Source organism: Takifugu rubripes, chromosome 22, assembly GCF_901000725.2.
Source record: "Takifugu rubripes chromosome 22, fTakRub1.2, whole genome shotgun sequence".
NCBI lineage: Eukaryota > Metazoa > Chordata > Actinopteri > Tetraodontiformes > Tetraodontidae > Takifugu > Takifugu rubripes.
This window is the reverse complement of record NC_042306.1, coordinates 8,547,985-8,565,411: the sequence shown is the minus strand read 5'-3', so window position 1 is coordinate 8,565,411 and position 17,427 is coordinate 8,547,985. Positions and strand designations below refer to the sequence as shown.

The 17,427-nt window shown below is 41.7% G+C and overlaps 1 protein-coding gene across 3 annotated transcripts in view; it reads right to left on the bottom strand.

Moving 5' to 3' along the window:
- The window catches only part of astn1 (astrotactin 1), a 254,474-nt gene that overhangs the window by 112,106 nt on the left and 124,941 nt on the right, over window positions 1-17,427 (bottom strand). For all 3 annotated transcript variants that reach the window (XM_029830837.1, XM_029830838.1, XM_029830836.1), the window contains one exon: window positions 13,382-13,509. In XM_029830837.1, coding sequence (XP_029686697.1) covers window positions 13,382-13,509 — 128 coding nt within the window. The remainder of the gene's footprint in view (window positions 1-13,381; window positions 13,510-17,427) is intronic.

Here is a 17,427-nt window from a genome sequence, read left to right as displayed (position 1 = left end):
GTGACCCCCCACAGCTGCATTAATTATCCTGTCCAATGTTGTCAGCTAATTAGATAGCGTTTAACAAAGGAAACAAGCCCAGAAAATCGTGTAATTATTCAGCATTGAGGCAAAATTCAGTATCCCTGAGATGATTACCAGTAAGTGCCTGAATTTAAAATTGAATCTTGGCTATGCCTCAGGTGTTATATTTGACTTTCCGTTGAAATGATAAATTACTGGACAGTTCTTCTATTTACATTGGAGCCATTTTAATAGAACTCCTGCAAATGAAAAGGCCTCCTGATAACAGCTTGAATTTAAACCTACCGAAGTCGGTAATAGAGAATCCAATTATGGCCTAAAGGGCACCAAGTGCATGTAAAATGAACATGTTGTGCACAGCGAGGGGCTGCAGAATAAAGGGGGGAAGGTGGGAAATAGTTCAAACACACGTGTAAACGTACTTTTGACAGGCTTTGAATGTGTACATATGAAAACCAGAAATTCTTTCCAATTCGAGGCAGTGAATGCGTCCCAAGAAAGCCACAGGGGCCACTGAACGTGTCCAAAACAGCCTAAAGACCAAATTATGATAAAAAGATTTATGATCAAATCAAGAGACAGAGATAAATATTGAAGCTTCACATTCAGGGGACTTAATCACTCATGGTTATAGTAGAACTGAGGAAACTAGAGCGAAAACAGTGATGTTCCCCAGTGGCCCCAGGACTGGATCGCCTCTGAAATTGTGTCATCTTGTTATACTTTAAAGGTTGTTTTTTTTTTTTTTTTTTTGTCAAATCAGCAGGATAAAAGCAGAGATATTAGGAATCCAGAGGAGAGCTCTGGGATGAAGACGCTGACGGTTGGTCAGTGTGATCTCGGTGCGAGCGAGTTTGACTAATCTGACATTACAAAGTTAAACTGAAGCCTGTGATCCACATGCAAACTGCTGCTCAGTTTTCTCTGAAGTTCCATTGGGTGAGTTCGGCTGATACTTATTCAGAGTTCAGATTAAAATTTATTTTAATTATAACATGATTAAACAATTGAAAAGAGTTTTGAAAACAAGCGTGGCTGTAGATTTGTTTTAAGATGGGAAATTAATTAATAAATTAACCAGCAGATGAATTGATAGGACAAATCAGTGACCCGGAAGCCGGTGGGGGGGGGGGGGGGGGGGTGGAGGGGTGTCTTTGTATTGAAACAACCATCCGTCTATGTGGGCTTCTGCCATTTCTGTTATGTTTACCACTGCAAAAAGGCTTTTCATTTAGGTAACTTCACAGCTCGCTGAGTGCAGATTGACACTGACGTCCCTGCTGGAGGCCTGAACATTCACTACAGCTGTGCTCATCATGTGGTCTGTGCCAGGTCAGAGGGTGTTATCTATATATTTCTGTGTTTCAATAATAACCTAAATAATGGACTGACCCAGCATGAAGCAGGCATATTGTCCTAGAACACTCCCAAACATTTTACAGAACAAAAGGTCAAAAGTTAGTCATAGTTATATTTACATAGAAATGATCTGTTGCAAGCTGGCATGTGCATTCCTCTGAAAAAGAACAAATTGGACCAGTGGGTGTTGACAATGAGCTTTGTTTAGAGCAGAAAAATATGTTCCTGTCTTGTTTATGTTTTACTGTAGATGATTCAAGTGGTTTCAGGATATATTATATTTGTTATCAATTCTCTTATTATTAAAGTCTTGGCGGCTAATGTTGCGGTCAATTTGATATTTTTTTTGTTAGTTAGATTTCATTTATCAATCATAATTAGTCTTCATATTTACAAAAATAGAAACATCATACAACGAAAGGCTAGAACCCAGGCCTGAACCAAAACCCTGGAGAGACCTGAAAATGTCCAGTAGTGTCCCAGTAACCCAGTCAATTTGGATTCAGGTGTTAATTCGAAGAAAAAGGTCCACAAAAGATAAAAAAAACAACAACACTGTATTAATATTTCCAGACATCTCTTCAGAGATATGAAAATGCTCTGGTCAGTGAGTTCTGCACAGAACTGATCCAAGATCAGCAAAGTCCTCTATTGATGTGACACATTTGTATCACTGCATATGGCTGCGTCCTTCACAGCACAAAAAGCTAATCATCAACCTGTGATAGTTAGAAAGATACTCATGAACTGAGAAAAAAGAAAAGGAAAATACATCTTAGATCAGAAAGTGCATATTTAACACAGCACCATAGCAGCAGTTCCAATTTTGAATCCAGACAGTGTAAATTATAGCTTTTAAAATTCAGTTATGACTTCTACAGAGGTCTGCACAAAACTTTTTTGGAGCCCATCCCAGCTAGTTGCCTTTGGGAGAATTGCAGAGCCAATAAATACCCCTTTCACCTCAAGTCAGTGGGTGAAAGCAGTTTAATTTATTTATTTACCCCCTTTAAAATCAGCATTTGGCGATGTTCCGGGGGAGCCAACCCACGGGTTTTTTTGCAGCAGATGATCAGCTGTGCTGTATTGGATGTCATGACGTAGATGATCTGGTAAGAAGCACGCCAGAATGCTTAAGTAAAACAACCAGGGTGGTTTATAATCAGGTATTTTACCTGGAAGTCTTGGGAATATTGGGGGGAAATTCCCATGCTAATGAATAAAAACCAATGAGATACGGCAAATCCATGAGTTTCTACCTCAATTTCCAGCACGATCAGACGACTGTCAGGCTGTTGGTGATAAACTGATAGTACACGGGGTTTTTGTCCAGTGGGAAAAGGCCATCAGACAGACAAACAACCATTCACTCTCCCTTTCACAGCTACAAACCATTTAAATTAGAAATTTCACTAAATGTATGTCTTTAGACTGTGGGAGCAAGCCAGAGCACCCAGTGAGAACATACAAACTGCACACACCAAAGCCTCTGGCCCTGAGCGGATTCAAACTGGGAACCCAACCACTGCAGTAGCTGCTCTCTTCTGCAGGAACAAATAGGTTATATCTATTTGGACAGACAGACAGACTGTCAAGCTCCTCTTCCAGGCTAGATTGTAGCCAGGCGACTTTTTCTTTAGTGTGTCTTGAAACAAAATTGGCCATGAAGGTTTTGACGCCACCGCCACCACCATCATCATTATCATATTGGGTTGCTTATTTGGACAGAGGGAATGCCACCTTTTGGGATTTACAGATGAGCCCTGATACCACATGTATGCATCCTGGAGAGCATTTGGAGGTGTTTTCCTTTGGAGGACTGTCTTAGCTGCCATCCAAGTGTGTACTGCCGGAAACTATGTGACAAATCTTTTCTCTGTGGCCTTCCTTTCTATCTGAACCAACTCATTATACAGCTGTTGGGGAGATGCCAGCATTTTATACTGAAATGCAAACTGGCCTTGCTCCTAGAATGCTACTCATCCGTGTCTCCATATTTGGGACACTTTCCCTCCTGTCAAGAGATGAACAAAGATGTACTTGAGTGACTGTTTCCAAAGTACAAAGCCTACATAGAAACTGTGCAGTGGAGTGCTTCCAAGGGTCAATTACAGGAATGAGGAAGGTATTAGATTATGGAGGCTACCACCCCGCTCCTGTTTCCTGTTGTTTAAGGATTTTTTTTGGGAGCACCTCCGTCTGGGAGAGCAGCTTTTCAACAGTGAAGTGCATCAAGTCAACAGAGAAAAGGCTGGCAGACAAAACTATTATATAAATGGAAGTTGTTGCACAGTGTTTTCCAGTTCTGCCCTTTTTCTATAAGAAACAGTTCAACATTCAAAAATATACTTTTCTTTCAAATAAAAAACAAAATAAAACAAATGTTCTATAAAGAAGCATTAAGAACCTGCATTTTAATGTTCCCCTCCAGTTCTGCTGGAGGAAAAAGAAAGCTACCAAAGCAACATTAGTCATTCAGATTTGTTTCCCATTATATTTATTTTCAAAGAAAGAGTAATGAAGTGTGATCTAAATCCAAAACATATGATATTAACACAATATCAAATGTAACTTAACTTAATACAATTTAAAAATTTTCAAAAAATAAGCTAAGATCATATGGACGTCTTAACTGTTAAGTGACTGTTAAAATAAATATGTCTGATCTTAATAACTAGTCATCTCTGTGCAACAGTCTATCCCAGAAGGGTGTCTCAGCACTGAATAATCACATTCTCCTGGGTGTTTCAAGACTACATACATGCAAAATAATCACTGCATTTGCCTTAAAGGAGTGAGAGAGCACTCAAGGGCTGATGTTTGAAGATTTAGTGTTGAAAACTAGTAGGGGGCAGCCCCTGAAGACATGACCTTCCCTCACTGCCACCAATTATATGGGGGCTTTATAAAATATAGATTGGGTGTCATCTTGGTGCTGACATATCTAAAGGCTTATAGCATGGGGAGTGTGTGTCGAGGTTGTGGGAGAAATGCCGGGGGGATGCTAGGGTGAATATGACAAGACAAGGGGAGGAAAATATCACAAACGATGACCTTGATGAGAGGACGCTCAGCTGGCCATAGCTAAGAAAATCGAAAAAAGCAGATAGTGGAAGGCTGACTTGCTCTACAAACACCTGCAAAAAACCCTTTTTTTATGATCTAATATCAATCTTTATCAAAACTCCCAATCTGACTGAATAAAATGGTAGGATAAAACAACTGGCCTTTAACTCAGGGTCATAACCTCCTTACACAATTTCAGGTTAGATTTGAATGGAAAATGGTGTGGAATCTATCTGACAGCTACCTCACACATACAAGCTCTAAGTGGCTTTGTGACTGGAACCATTTCCTGTAATTATACTAAACAAAAGGGCCATCTCCACATGAACACCCTCTTTGTTTTTTTCCAAGAGCAGCATATTACATGTGGTTGCGTCTTTGAGCAAGGCCCCCTGAAGCTACATCTGCATGTATGAATGTGCATAAATGGTGATTCCTGATTCCTCATCAGTTATTCTGCCAACAGTGTATAACCGAGAGCACATTGCAGACCTGTAATAACTTTAAAGTAAAAATAGGAGAGTGACTTATGGATGGATTATTTCAGTTTCACTTCCCAAGCATTATGGGTTGTAAGTCTCCGAGTGTGGCATTACTCTAGGTACATTAGGTTATCATTTACCTTCCTGAGGTGCAGAGCTAAAGTTACATCTGTAAACCTGAGGACTCCTCATCTGTTTCTTTTGTCAGCCATTTCTGTGAGCTGATGACCGTAAATTTAAAGTTCTGAAGACGAACGATGAGGGAGAAACAGCGTTACAAGGACTACTCTTCAGATATGCAGCTGCGCGATGAAACACACAGATGTGATGCGTTACAGATGGCAGCGGGAATGTCTTAGAAATCTTCTCTCCCTTTAACCTTAAACAGGATTTTCCAGGCTGGTTTTTGAACTTGCAGGGAAGCATTGTTCATCCACTTGGCAAGTCTTTCCCTTTTTTATCTTCCATCCTGTTACGTCCCATTGTCTTTTCATCCATCTTACCTACTCTTCTTCCTAAAAACTTTGTATTTTCTCTCTCTTCTGCACCATTATCTTGCTAACTCCGTCTTAGGGAAAATGTGCTTAGCAGCCCTGAGCATACTTGCTTTCCAATTAAATCAAGATGTATTTGCCTTTCCTCATGCCTTCTCCCATCGGAATAATTGATGGAGGTCCCTGGCCTCATGATAAATGGCTTTATAGACCAGAGATGAATAGAAAGATGAATGATTTCATCCAGAGAGTCCTGCAACAAGGACTGCTGACATTGTGACAAAATACACTGACCATAGCAAGCAGACCCGGCCAAATCAGCAGGGATGAAGAGGTGGCTTGCGCTCAACACGGATTAACAGACGTTCCTTTTGCCAATGCGGGACCATCTACCCCACGGACAATTACCCCAGCCTCATAAGTAACTGCAGGTGTAAAAGATAATACAGCCAAGAGGCGAGCAGGAATGGCAGCAAGCCAGCGACGGGGGCTGAACAACGCTGTTGCACCGCCGAATGCGTATATGGCGTAGCCAAGAGAACACATGCGGAACATTAAGCCCCGGGTGATTCGGCGTGGATGGGGCCACCACTGCACATGCCAAAATGTACAGCCACAAACAAGTTTTTCCTCTGCCTTCACGCAGCATGCTGTCATACAGCCGAGAGGTAGCAAATGTTTATGAGAATGAATTCAATGAGCGTGTGACAGCCCATCTGTTCTACAGGCCCAATATGATGTTAGTACACGATGGCCAAAATATCTCCATGTAGGCAGGCTTTAGGATTTTTTATCAATAGCTATGGTTCCATGAGTATGGCACTGCGTGGCTTTGCATTTATTTATTTAGATATGAAACCATTTTTAACTCAATCAAAGTCTTGTTTTAGTGTTTAATGTGCTACAACGTTACATATGTTGACCAGCTTGGTTTAATACAGGGGTGGGGAACCCTTTTCATATCGAGGGCCATTTTAATTTTTATAAAGTCCTCCGAGGGCCATACTATTATGAACACATACCTAGGGATGCAAAAAAAAGACAAAAAAAAAGTCTATAACCACTGTGTTACTAAGTCTCATGATTGCTGCATTTGAGTTTGAATTATTTATTTAGCACACATGCATATAAAAATCACCAAAAAAATAGAATAAAATGACAAGTAAAATATGTTTTCATGATCATACAAAACAATAAAAAGAGGTGCAGAGTTGAGGCAAGAGACCCGTAAGGGCCTGTTCGAGGCCTCTACTCACAAAAACTGCAATACAACAAGATAATCAAGAAAATAAATGAAAAAGAAAGAAAGATAAAGACAATAACAACAACAACAACAACAACTAGAAAGCATTTGGAGAGCGCAGACCTCCGCCAAGCGCAACAATTCCTGGCATATTGTGATTTCCACCATAAATATTAGTCCCACATGTACTTGACCATAAAAACATACCGTTAGCCACTGGAATCATAACAATATATGTCTTAGTTCAATAGTTATTCACGAAAAAAAATTCACGCTTTGAAACAATTTTACTTTGTACGGCGCGAGCGCCTCAGCGGCGGCTACGGGGCACGTTCACGAACTCTCCTTCGGCGTGAGGTTTCAGCTTCGTGGCTATTAATTCACTCACCACAAAACTTGCACGCGTAATATTCTCTCTGTCGGCACATGGTCGTGTGAAAGCTGCTTGTTGAGCCTCCAAACTCCGACGAAGAGCGTTAATTTTATCCAAACTCATCTGTCCTTTCAACTCGTCGAGTTTAGCGTGTTTCGCTAAGCATTTTTCGTCTGTGTCAATCAGTCCAGCCCACTACGTACATCACATGCTGTGTTCACTGACCCTGACCTTGACTCGGACATAACATAACCGTCTGTTTTATCTCAGAAAACGGGAAAATATTTCCTCGTTACGAAAGAAATTTCAGGATACGAAAGGCAAAAATACGCTACCGCTGCTACTCGCAGCTCGCGGAGTTTAGCGAACGGTCCCACTGTATAAGTGCACATATAAAATATAAAAATCTTATTGCGTTGCGGGCCGGTAGAAATGGTCTCGTAGGCCGTATACGGCCCGGAGGCCGGAGGTTCCCCACCCCTGGTTTAATACATACATGTCTGTGGTACTGCTCTTGTTTCCATGGAGAAGAAGGGTTCAAAAGTTAGATTCTTGCTCTTTGACTTGATCATCATTACATATCTTCATAAAAGCGTTGGCATCTGTTCATAAAACACATTTCAAGTTGTGTGCCATGTCTCTAATATATATCATTAAAACACGTTATCAAATCTTAAACAGTTTTGAGCTGGAACTTAAAGAATCTGCATCTGCTATTCTAAAGCCATGTGAAATGGTGTGGAATTGGTTCCCCGACTGCAAAACAAGTAAACAACGGACGCTGCCAACAGTCACCCTTGCCAAATTCTGCTTGCTTCTACATCGATAAGGAACTGCTTCAATCCAGTAATTATAGAGATGTGGCTCAATCAAAAGGAAAGCAACTATGCGTGGCACAATGAGGGATTTGGCTCAACCGCGACTGAGACTTCACCAGCAAAAAACATGATGGAGATTTGCATCTTCATCAAACCCCAAGCTTTCTGCATCAAGGACGTTCTGTGCAGCCATTGGTGACACCTTAAATGTGAAGATGAATGTCAATAAAACCAAGGATGGAGGCGATCTTCTCCAGCACCTGTAACTCCTCAATCCACGGTTCACCATAGGCGACTGCTGAGTACAAATACCCATGTACCACCCTCAACAAAAAAATGAGGTTCTCCTCCATTGTCAAGAAGTTCTTGAAGTGCCACCAAAAGTGTTGCCTCCTCAGAAAACTGTCAGCAGGAACATCTTTCTGATATTACACATCCATCCAAAATGTTTGAGCTTTCTGCTTAAGCCGGTGGTATCACTCCATGACCCTAAAGGACAGATGCCACCAGCACAGCATCAAGAATGGTTTGTTCTAAAGTTCCTGTTTCTCACCTGAGCATTGAGAAGGTGACCTGGCAGGTCTTGACACAAATTCCTTTTAATTATCTGAGTGTTTGCCATCGGGTTCTAATGTCCCACCTGTGGGGCCCAAAAAAGGGAGCAACTTTTATCCCTACAGCTGTTCTCCTACTGAATTCTCAAGGGTTACCTTGAGACCTTAAGTGTCTCTTGGATGCAATACTACTCTAATGCACTAGTACTATAGTTATGACTTTAAAGGGGCAATAAGAGAAATTCCTCATTATTTGATATTAGAAATTTAAAAAATTGCTAGGTAAAGATTTCAAGGTGTAGTCTCATCTGGAGTCAAGCATGATGTCACACACGGAGCTTGTGGCCCTCCCTCCTGATAAAAGGCTCAAGCCAGTGGGCATATTTCTGAAGCAAAATGGTGGCGAGCTGAACGAAACATTCACTCACAGATGGCCAGGATCTTACATTACCTCAAAGGAAACAAGACATTGTCAGATAAAGAAAGGTCCACAAAGTTCCACCAAATGGCAGTAGGTGGTAGGTTTGGGGGACGTGGTCGAAGACATTATGTTTACATTATGTAGAACAGCGAACCTAGCAGTGAAAAAACATTGTGGTCATTGCCAGTTTAAGATTCTTTTGTGCCCCCCCTCCCCCCCCACCACCGTTGTGCAATATTGTGCTAATGTGCAGTACTGATACAATGTTTAGTAAGATTTATGAAGGTGCAACACTGCGCTCGGGGGTTATATTGTTTTTGTTCATGTACCACCGTAAAGGGCACTAAACCTGCTGCTGTACATAGCCTGCTGTCTATATGGACACTTACTTGGACACTATTGCACCCTCTTGGACACTATTGCTAACAACTAAATGACCTGTTACTGACAGCAGTTCTGCCACGGCACATAATCTGTGACTATCATATATGCCACTATCATGCTTTGTGAACCTTACTACCTACACTCACTGTCACTTTACGTTGGATTTTCCAATCTCTTGTAGTAATTAGTTAATTGTCACTATTTGTGCTCTAAATTTTCCCTCAGGGGTAAATAAAGATCTTCCGAAACTATGCAGAATGCTCCCAGAACACACGGACAATTAGAAGATCAAACATTAAAACACAACTAATGTAAATGAGGCTGAGATATGCTGCATATGAATGTAGTCTTGATACCACTTTGCATGTTTAAGGACCTCGCAGGTATTCTGTGGGACTAAAAATTGCACTCATATCAGGGAGGGGTCAGACATTGCAAGGCCATTGTTGGCTAATGATGGCATTTTAAAATGGTGAACCGAAAAGAGAAGAGAAGAAAGAAAGGACAATATAGCAGATTTATATGGGGAGCAAGTTTGTAAACCACAGAATAATCCTTGATTCCTTTTAAATTAAAAACAAGGGATTTAATCAAATCACTCACACTCTAAATAACCCATTTATCATTGGTTAGAATGAATAATTATATAATGATGAAATTCCATCCCAATTCTTCTCGAGTAGCAGAAAATATGAAGCTGTGTCCTGAAAAAGAAGCCTGAAATAGATAAGGTGGCTGCGAGCTAATATGATGTAAAGAGTAAACAGAATACACACACACACACACAAAGAGAGTGGTAAGGAAGAGGAAGAGAGAGAATAATGGCATTGGTAAAATCTTGGCAACATTTGATGTCCAATAACAAGAACTTCACATTGTGGAAGGACACTCAGGGTACAGACACACATTTTCAAGTGACTTTAAATTAAATTCATCCCATATGAATCCTAAAATGCAGTTGACTGATAGTGAGTGGAATGTGAATCAATATTCAGCAAGTTCACCATTATAGAGATCTCAGTCACATCTCGCAAACAAAATTGCAAAAGAAACGAGGCGTACTGTTCCCTCGCAAGCCAGTGGTGAACCATTAACACAATGAAATATGAGGTGAAAACAGCCCAAGATTAACCAGAAGAAACAGCATTTACCAAAATAGGATTTTCAAATTTAATTTGTCTTATTATGAGCTGCTTCTCTTGGCCTGCTTAGCTCATTTATGAGGATAAGTAAGTGACCACAAAGTGAACTCCACTGTGTAACAAATTCGTAATGCCTGAAGAGCTCCTGGGCGCGCGGCGTGAATCCTTGTCAGCTTTCATGAAGCATTTATATGATACTTAGATCACTTCTGACAAGGCTGTGGAAGACTGTCAGTTTATTGAGAAACAACCTGAATGTAAAAAGCTGGAGGGTAGTGAATGCTTTCCTTCTTTTCCTTTAACCATCCAAACACGTAGACGCTGAGTAACATAAAGCAGACCGTATATGGCAATTTTCTATACCTGCATTAATTACACTTCTGCCGCTTTGGCAATCTTTGAAACAGCAATTTATTCAGTACATTCATGGTTACTAAATGACTAAATCCCTTTTTTTACCTATGTGTTAAAAAAAATATAAATAAATAAATATTCATAATCTCAGCTCTCTGAAACCAGACAAGAGTAAACATTTAGCTGTGGTTGAATGAAGAACTAGAGGAAAAGTGATGGAATATGTCCAGGATCTGCAGTCAACTTTAGTCTAGCACATTGGTTGTATTAGTCTGTCCTTATATTCAGGTTTTTGGACGTTTTATTTGGCGTTGACTTTAGCCATGCGTTTTTAGAGAAACAAGTAAAAAAACTTTAAGCCGGTGTTGGGGTTTGGTCTGCAGTCTGGTTCAAAACTAGTCCAGAATTCTTGCAGATCATTTGATATACCTAAAGACACAAAACTTGAAAACATTTGCAGCGAGGACATGCTGACTCATATTTAAGGTGCTTCAAAGTTCACAAAAACACATCGTATGAGCATTGCATCTGTTATGAAACCACTGTAGCACCCCAGCTCGGGACAAACTAAATAGGACAGGAGCCTGTCCGGGCTGCCGGGAAGCAGGGAAGACCCTGGACAGGTCTCTAGCTCATCAGAGTGCTGATATACACAGACAACCAACCATTCATGCGCACATTTGATACCAAAGTGAGTTGAGTCAACATTTGACCCCAGGTGCTTGTTTGTGGATGCCGGAGACAGGGGGAGATCAACACTATTAACCACTACACCACGGACCAAGGAATACCATATCCCTTTCGGGGTCACGGGGAGGGTGCACATATGGGCGAATGCAGGTTTTACCCCCTGATCGGTCAACAGTTTATCGCAGGGCCCTATGTGAGAATTTGTGGGTTCGGTACCTTGCTCAATGGCACCACAGCAGTGCTCTGAAGGTGTTCTGCCACCTTCCTCTACAACCAGAACACCTTCCATAGGGTAGGACTTTAAGGAGAAACAAACAATCACACACATTCTTCCCCCGACATGCATTTTGAAGCTAAAAATTAGAGATGTTGTTAAATAAAGATGTTTTCAAAGACCTCAGGGGCCTGGGATAGAACCAATGACCTTAAATTACTACGGTGGGTAATGTACAACTGAGCTATGCTCAGCCTCTATATGATGCTCATTTCGCTTGAAGTACTGTAGAGTTTTGTTTCAAACAGACCAAAGGACTTGTGTGACACATCTGCTGAGAGTGAGCGGGGCAGTGCATTAAAGCAGTTCCATCTCATTTGTTAGGAACGAGCGAAACACGCCGCAGCACTATGGCCCAGAGCTGGGTGTGCGTCCGCCCTGCCCTGCTGGCTGCTTTGAAATGATATCTCAATTTATGATATGACCCTTCAATAAAGGCCCGTGGCTGCCGCAGCCAAAAACAGTGTGCAGGAGGAGCGGTGCCATCACACCGGTCTCTGTTCTGCTGAGTGGGAGCCCAGGGCGGCGTCGTGATAAAAAGGGTGAGCTGTGTACAGAGATGAGCAGGGGGGAGGGGAACGAGGGGGTGGGGGGGGTGAAACAGGGGGCTAGAGGACATGACAGCAGATCCATTTTGATTAGACGGTTTTAATATCCTCCGGAGCTTCTAATAAACAACAGTTGGAGCTCCGCTTGTTTCGCCATCATTTGATTGTCTCTCACGTCTCACGCGAGGACAGATGATGTTTTGAGTCGCTGCCCTGACTGGCCATGTATCAATCCTATTATATCAAGAACAAGCAATAACCTCATGCTGCAATATGCTGTGTTTGATACTGCTGGGCCATTTCAGGGCATTTCAGAGGCACTTGGACAGGTATCTGGGATAACCTGAAGTCGGAAGCTGCCTGAATGAGACATTTCCGATGTGAAAATGTAGAGTTATTATGAGGTTTACAATCTCTACTGAATAAAGCAAACAGATTGAAGGAGGATATCTTTGTTATTGCCAATATTTGCCTTTGGTAAAAAAAAAAAAATCTATAAAATGATGAAAATAATATTCTATATAGGACCAAAGAAGTCCTATATAGACCAAATAAGTCCTATATATACTGTTAACTAAAAAGTCCATTTGACCATGTTGCTTATTTATTGAGTAGGAATCGGTGAATGAGCGAGTTATATGGGGCACAGCTTTGGTCACATTAACTTTAACACGGACTTTTTGATGGCCAGGACATGAGGAAGACAACTCCAACTGCTGGCCTAATTTGGGGAGGTTTTTCATCACTTCTGACAGACGTTGGAAAATCCAAACTCTTTCTGATGACTTTTGCCTTTGCCGGAACAATTTGGAAGGTCGCTCATCCTTCATTATCCATCCAGCTCATTAGGCCCAACTGCAGTTGAACGGCCCTGATTGGACACGTCCTGCCTCCATGTGTGACTGCAATTACTTTGTGTTAGGGGTTCTTCTGTTCACGTTGACCAAATGATAGATGGGGTTTTTGTTTGTTTTGAAATGTTGCATCTGAGTTTTTTGTTTTGTGATATGAGGCAAGGGAACGGCCTCGATGAGCTTGTACAAGTTGTCTTGGACTGGAAGGGATCTGGAGGAGTGAGTGTCTGACAGGCAAGTGATAAAGTAGTGTTGCCCAGCTGGGAGGTAGCGGAGCGTATGAAGAAGAAGAAAATCATACCTGTGAGGTATTCTGGGTCAGGCACAGGGTCTGACAGTTCCTCGTGGCACTGAACCTCCGTTGGCACAGATGCCACCACCATGCCATCAGGGAGCTGCTGCTCAATGCCTCGGGCAAAGTTCTTTTGCCTGATGTCAAAAGGAAAAAATAAAAACACTTAGAGCCTGTGGTGTTAATGAACGCAACAAACACAAGAATCCAGCATTAGCCTATCGCAGATGTTTGTGCAGCTGGCCCCCGAGTTTTACTCCAACAGATGTTGAACATGTGTATGTCAGAGGCTGCACAGTGGGATGTCCATACATTATACACTGGTGATATAAAAACAAGTGCATGAAGATGACATTAATGACAAACTCGAGCTCTGTTTAGCTCTGAAACTTGAGTTTTAGTGTTCAAAATGCATCTTCTTCAACAGAACAGATGAGGGATTTTTCATTTTTGGGTAAACTGGGCCGTCACAGAAATACTGCTGCACATTAATCATGTTCATATTTTCATTTCAACATAATGAAGTTTCCCCAGGGTATTTGCATGTAAAGGTTTTTTAAACAGTTCCAAAAAGGTTGCTGCATCTGCAGAGCAAAAATCCTCAAACTAGAAGATTGTGGCATGGAAATGATGATTGAATGACAAAAGAACAACCACCCATCCTGACAGTGGTAGCTTGATGCCGGTAGAATACGGTTCTAAATTTATAAAAGGAAATATAATAATTTACTATATTTTATAGTAATATCTTTTTAGATCCATTATTTTTTCCAGCATGTCTTTACCAGTATTTATGAACTGGCACCATCTCTCACCCCTTTTCCACCAAAAAGAAACTGGTGCAAATTTGGTGCTGGTGCCAGAGCATATCTGATTTCAATATGGTGAATTACAAAAAACACAAGCCAAAAGCCTAGAGGAGCCAAGTCAGACTCAGACTCAGACCAGATCAGACCAGAACAGGACCACATTGTTGTATAAGAGGTTTTCTCAAACAACAATACAGTAGTACCCACGTTACGGAAATGATAGCTTGTTAGCATACCATTAGCTAACATTTGTCACATTTCTAGCAAGTTTTAACCTCTAAAGTTGACTTGTCAGCTTTTGCTGTTCCTGTTTTGGTTGGAACCCCATCCAACATTAATGCAGTGCTTGGCTTAGATGCTTTTTTAACTTAGCTCTGGCCCCTGTTTAGCTCAGCTCAATGTTGGTGTTTGTCTGGAACAGGTCTGGAACCAGTTTGGAACTGACTGGGCCAGTGCTTAGCTGGTGGAAAAACAAAGAACTGGTTCTAAGCCAAGCGCTGGCTACAAACCAGCCCTGGAACCTCTCTGGTGGAAAATGGGTATCTAAGACTTCCCCAACTGAACGTATTGTCTCACTGCTGCTTTAGAACAACAGATCAGTTGAGAATGGATGTAAAAGTGTGCAGGACTTCACGTCCTCACCTACCTGAACTCACTGATTTTGCCAGGAATCAGATCCCGATTCACAACAATGAGATTGTAATTATCTGCACTCATTCATTTTGGTGTGAAGCATTGAAATGAACAAAGAAATATCCCTTTTCAGCCAATCAGATCGCAACAGCAGCCATGCCAGGCTCCAGGAAGCACTGCAGTGTGTGGAGTGCTCTACTTGATCTTGTCTGGTGAAGCGCGGACACGTGTTTGAGCTTATGCAGCCACTCCAGGAGTGCTGTGCATATTTATGGATGCAGAGAAGAACCTGCAGGAGGCCTGAGTGCAAAGTAAATCCTACTTTTCTGCTGGTGTTCATGGAAATAGTTGACAAAACACAGGTCTGGAAAGATGAAAAAAAATGAAAACTGTCAGCTAGTTTGTGCAATGCAGCCACAGTGATGCAACACATGATGCAGATAAAAACCCCAACACACCAAAGCAGACAGAGTGGCAGGACATCAGAGACAAAAGGAAAAGAGGAAGAAACCAAGAAATCTCAGAACAGGGCAAAGGCCACAAATGCAGAGGGACAGGAGCCAAACAAAGAAAAGTGGATCCTGGACAGAGCAGCTGACCTGTTCATTATGGCTTGAAACCATCTCTCATGCTCAAGGTCAGACTGCTGCGCTGATGTAAATCTCAGAAAAAGGTGAAGTATTCTGGCCAGCCATATTTGACCAGCGTCTGAAAACCTTTCCAGGGTTGTGGGTTTACAAGCTTAAATTCTTAAAGTGTTCAACTGAGTTTCTGAATTAAGCACATTCAACTTTAATGAACGAATATAAAACTCTCTGGGCTTGGTTCCGAGGCAGAAGGCTTCTTGTTCAACTCTCACATTGAATTCGTAGTTTCTTGACCTCATCTGGGGGAGGGGGGTATCCCATGAGGAACAATGGGAGCTACTATAGCAAAGGTCGTTATGGTGAAATATGGAACGATGAGAATGAAAGGATGAAGGATGAAAAAGATGAAAACCTATAGATGGGTGACAGGTTTTCACTGCATGTCCATGTGTCAACATTGAACTGGTCTTTGTTTAGTGGTGAACGTTTGAGTACATGCTGCTATGGCCAAACTCTGAACTTCCTGCTGGAAATCTGGCTTTGACAACAGAAATGGCTGATTTGCCCAACTTTGTCCTCCTCTATTTGAACACAGCAGCTTGGAATACTTTGGAATACTGAACCCACATTCCCTGTGTATCCTACTGTGTTTACTGGCTTCTCACAGATTGGTTTTATAGTCACCAGAGCCCAAAAGCAGTTCAACTACCAACACATGGGTCACTAACGTCACCTACCATCACTGGGAATCAGCTGAGGATACAACTGGTTGCAGAGGGATTAGTTATACCGAGTAATAGGATACATGGAATAACTTTATAAAATGACTGGTTATACTGGGTATTTTGGTACATGGGCTGGTTCTTGTGGGGCAGAGAGGTTGAAGGACTGGTTTGAGTCAGGGAGGGAGAATACATGGACTGCTACAGCAGCAACACCACGTGGAATTAAGCACTCAGAGAGCAGCGACCTTCACCAAGCAGCACATTAGCCCACATATAGGGACTTTCACCTTTAGTGTAGTATAATACTATATTATCTTTAGGAAGCTGTAATACAAGGATACATAATAGATTGCTTTATAATCAAAGGCTTTTGGCTTTGATCTTTGGAAGATCAAGTTTCTCCCACAGTTAAGAAGATCACCAAAATTGAATCACCTCTTCCTTGACCCATTATCAACAGTTCCTGAAAATTTGATTAAATTTGTTCATAACAATTTGTTATTCTGCTGACAGACAAAGAAACAAAGGCCGGCTGTCAGACCGCCTCCTTGGCGGAGTTAATAAACTCAGGAAAGAGAGAGACATCTTTATTCAGAGACATCTTTATTCAGAGGGACTGTTGTTTTGCACAGGCACAGACTTTTCAGGATATATATTTGGACAAATAGATATTTGGTGCTAAATACATAATAACGCAGATAAAGGCATCTATTCAGATTAACACAGCACCAAAATCTCTTTTCAAAATCTATGTTCTTTCTGGGTTTGTGCTCCTCTGCAGCAGCAGGATACCTGTGAACAAGGTTCTCTCTATCTACTGTCTCTCCCTCGCTGGATTCTTACTTCAGCGCACCTACTTCAGTCCTCAGATGGGCGTGCACGTCTCTCTTTGGCTTGCATATTTCATTGACCCCCAACTGAGACAATGACTAAAAGGGCTCCTGTGAACTGGATTTGGACTACCCCCCAAGAGGGGGAAAAAACTTTAGGGGGTACTGAAATATTAAATGTATTGGCGATGTAGTATTACCCAATAGGCGTTGCTCATGCAAGGAATAATCCAATGCTTGTAGTATGGCTTCAAACACCCCTTCAGTGGACTGTACCATTTCTGCGCCTTCTGTTACAAACCTGTCAGTTTCTCAACAAACGTGTCAAACATGTGCAATAAATATTGCAAGCGGGGAGTCATCTCACAGACACGATGGCGTCGTGTCGAGCATTGTTTTTCCTTTGAGCTGACTTGTTTGAAGTGTATGCCGTTTGAAGCAGACGATCTGCTGCGCTAGCTGCTGCTCCCA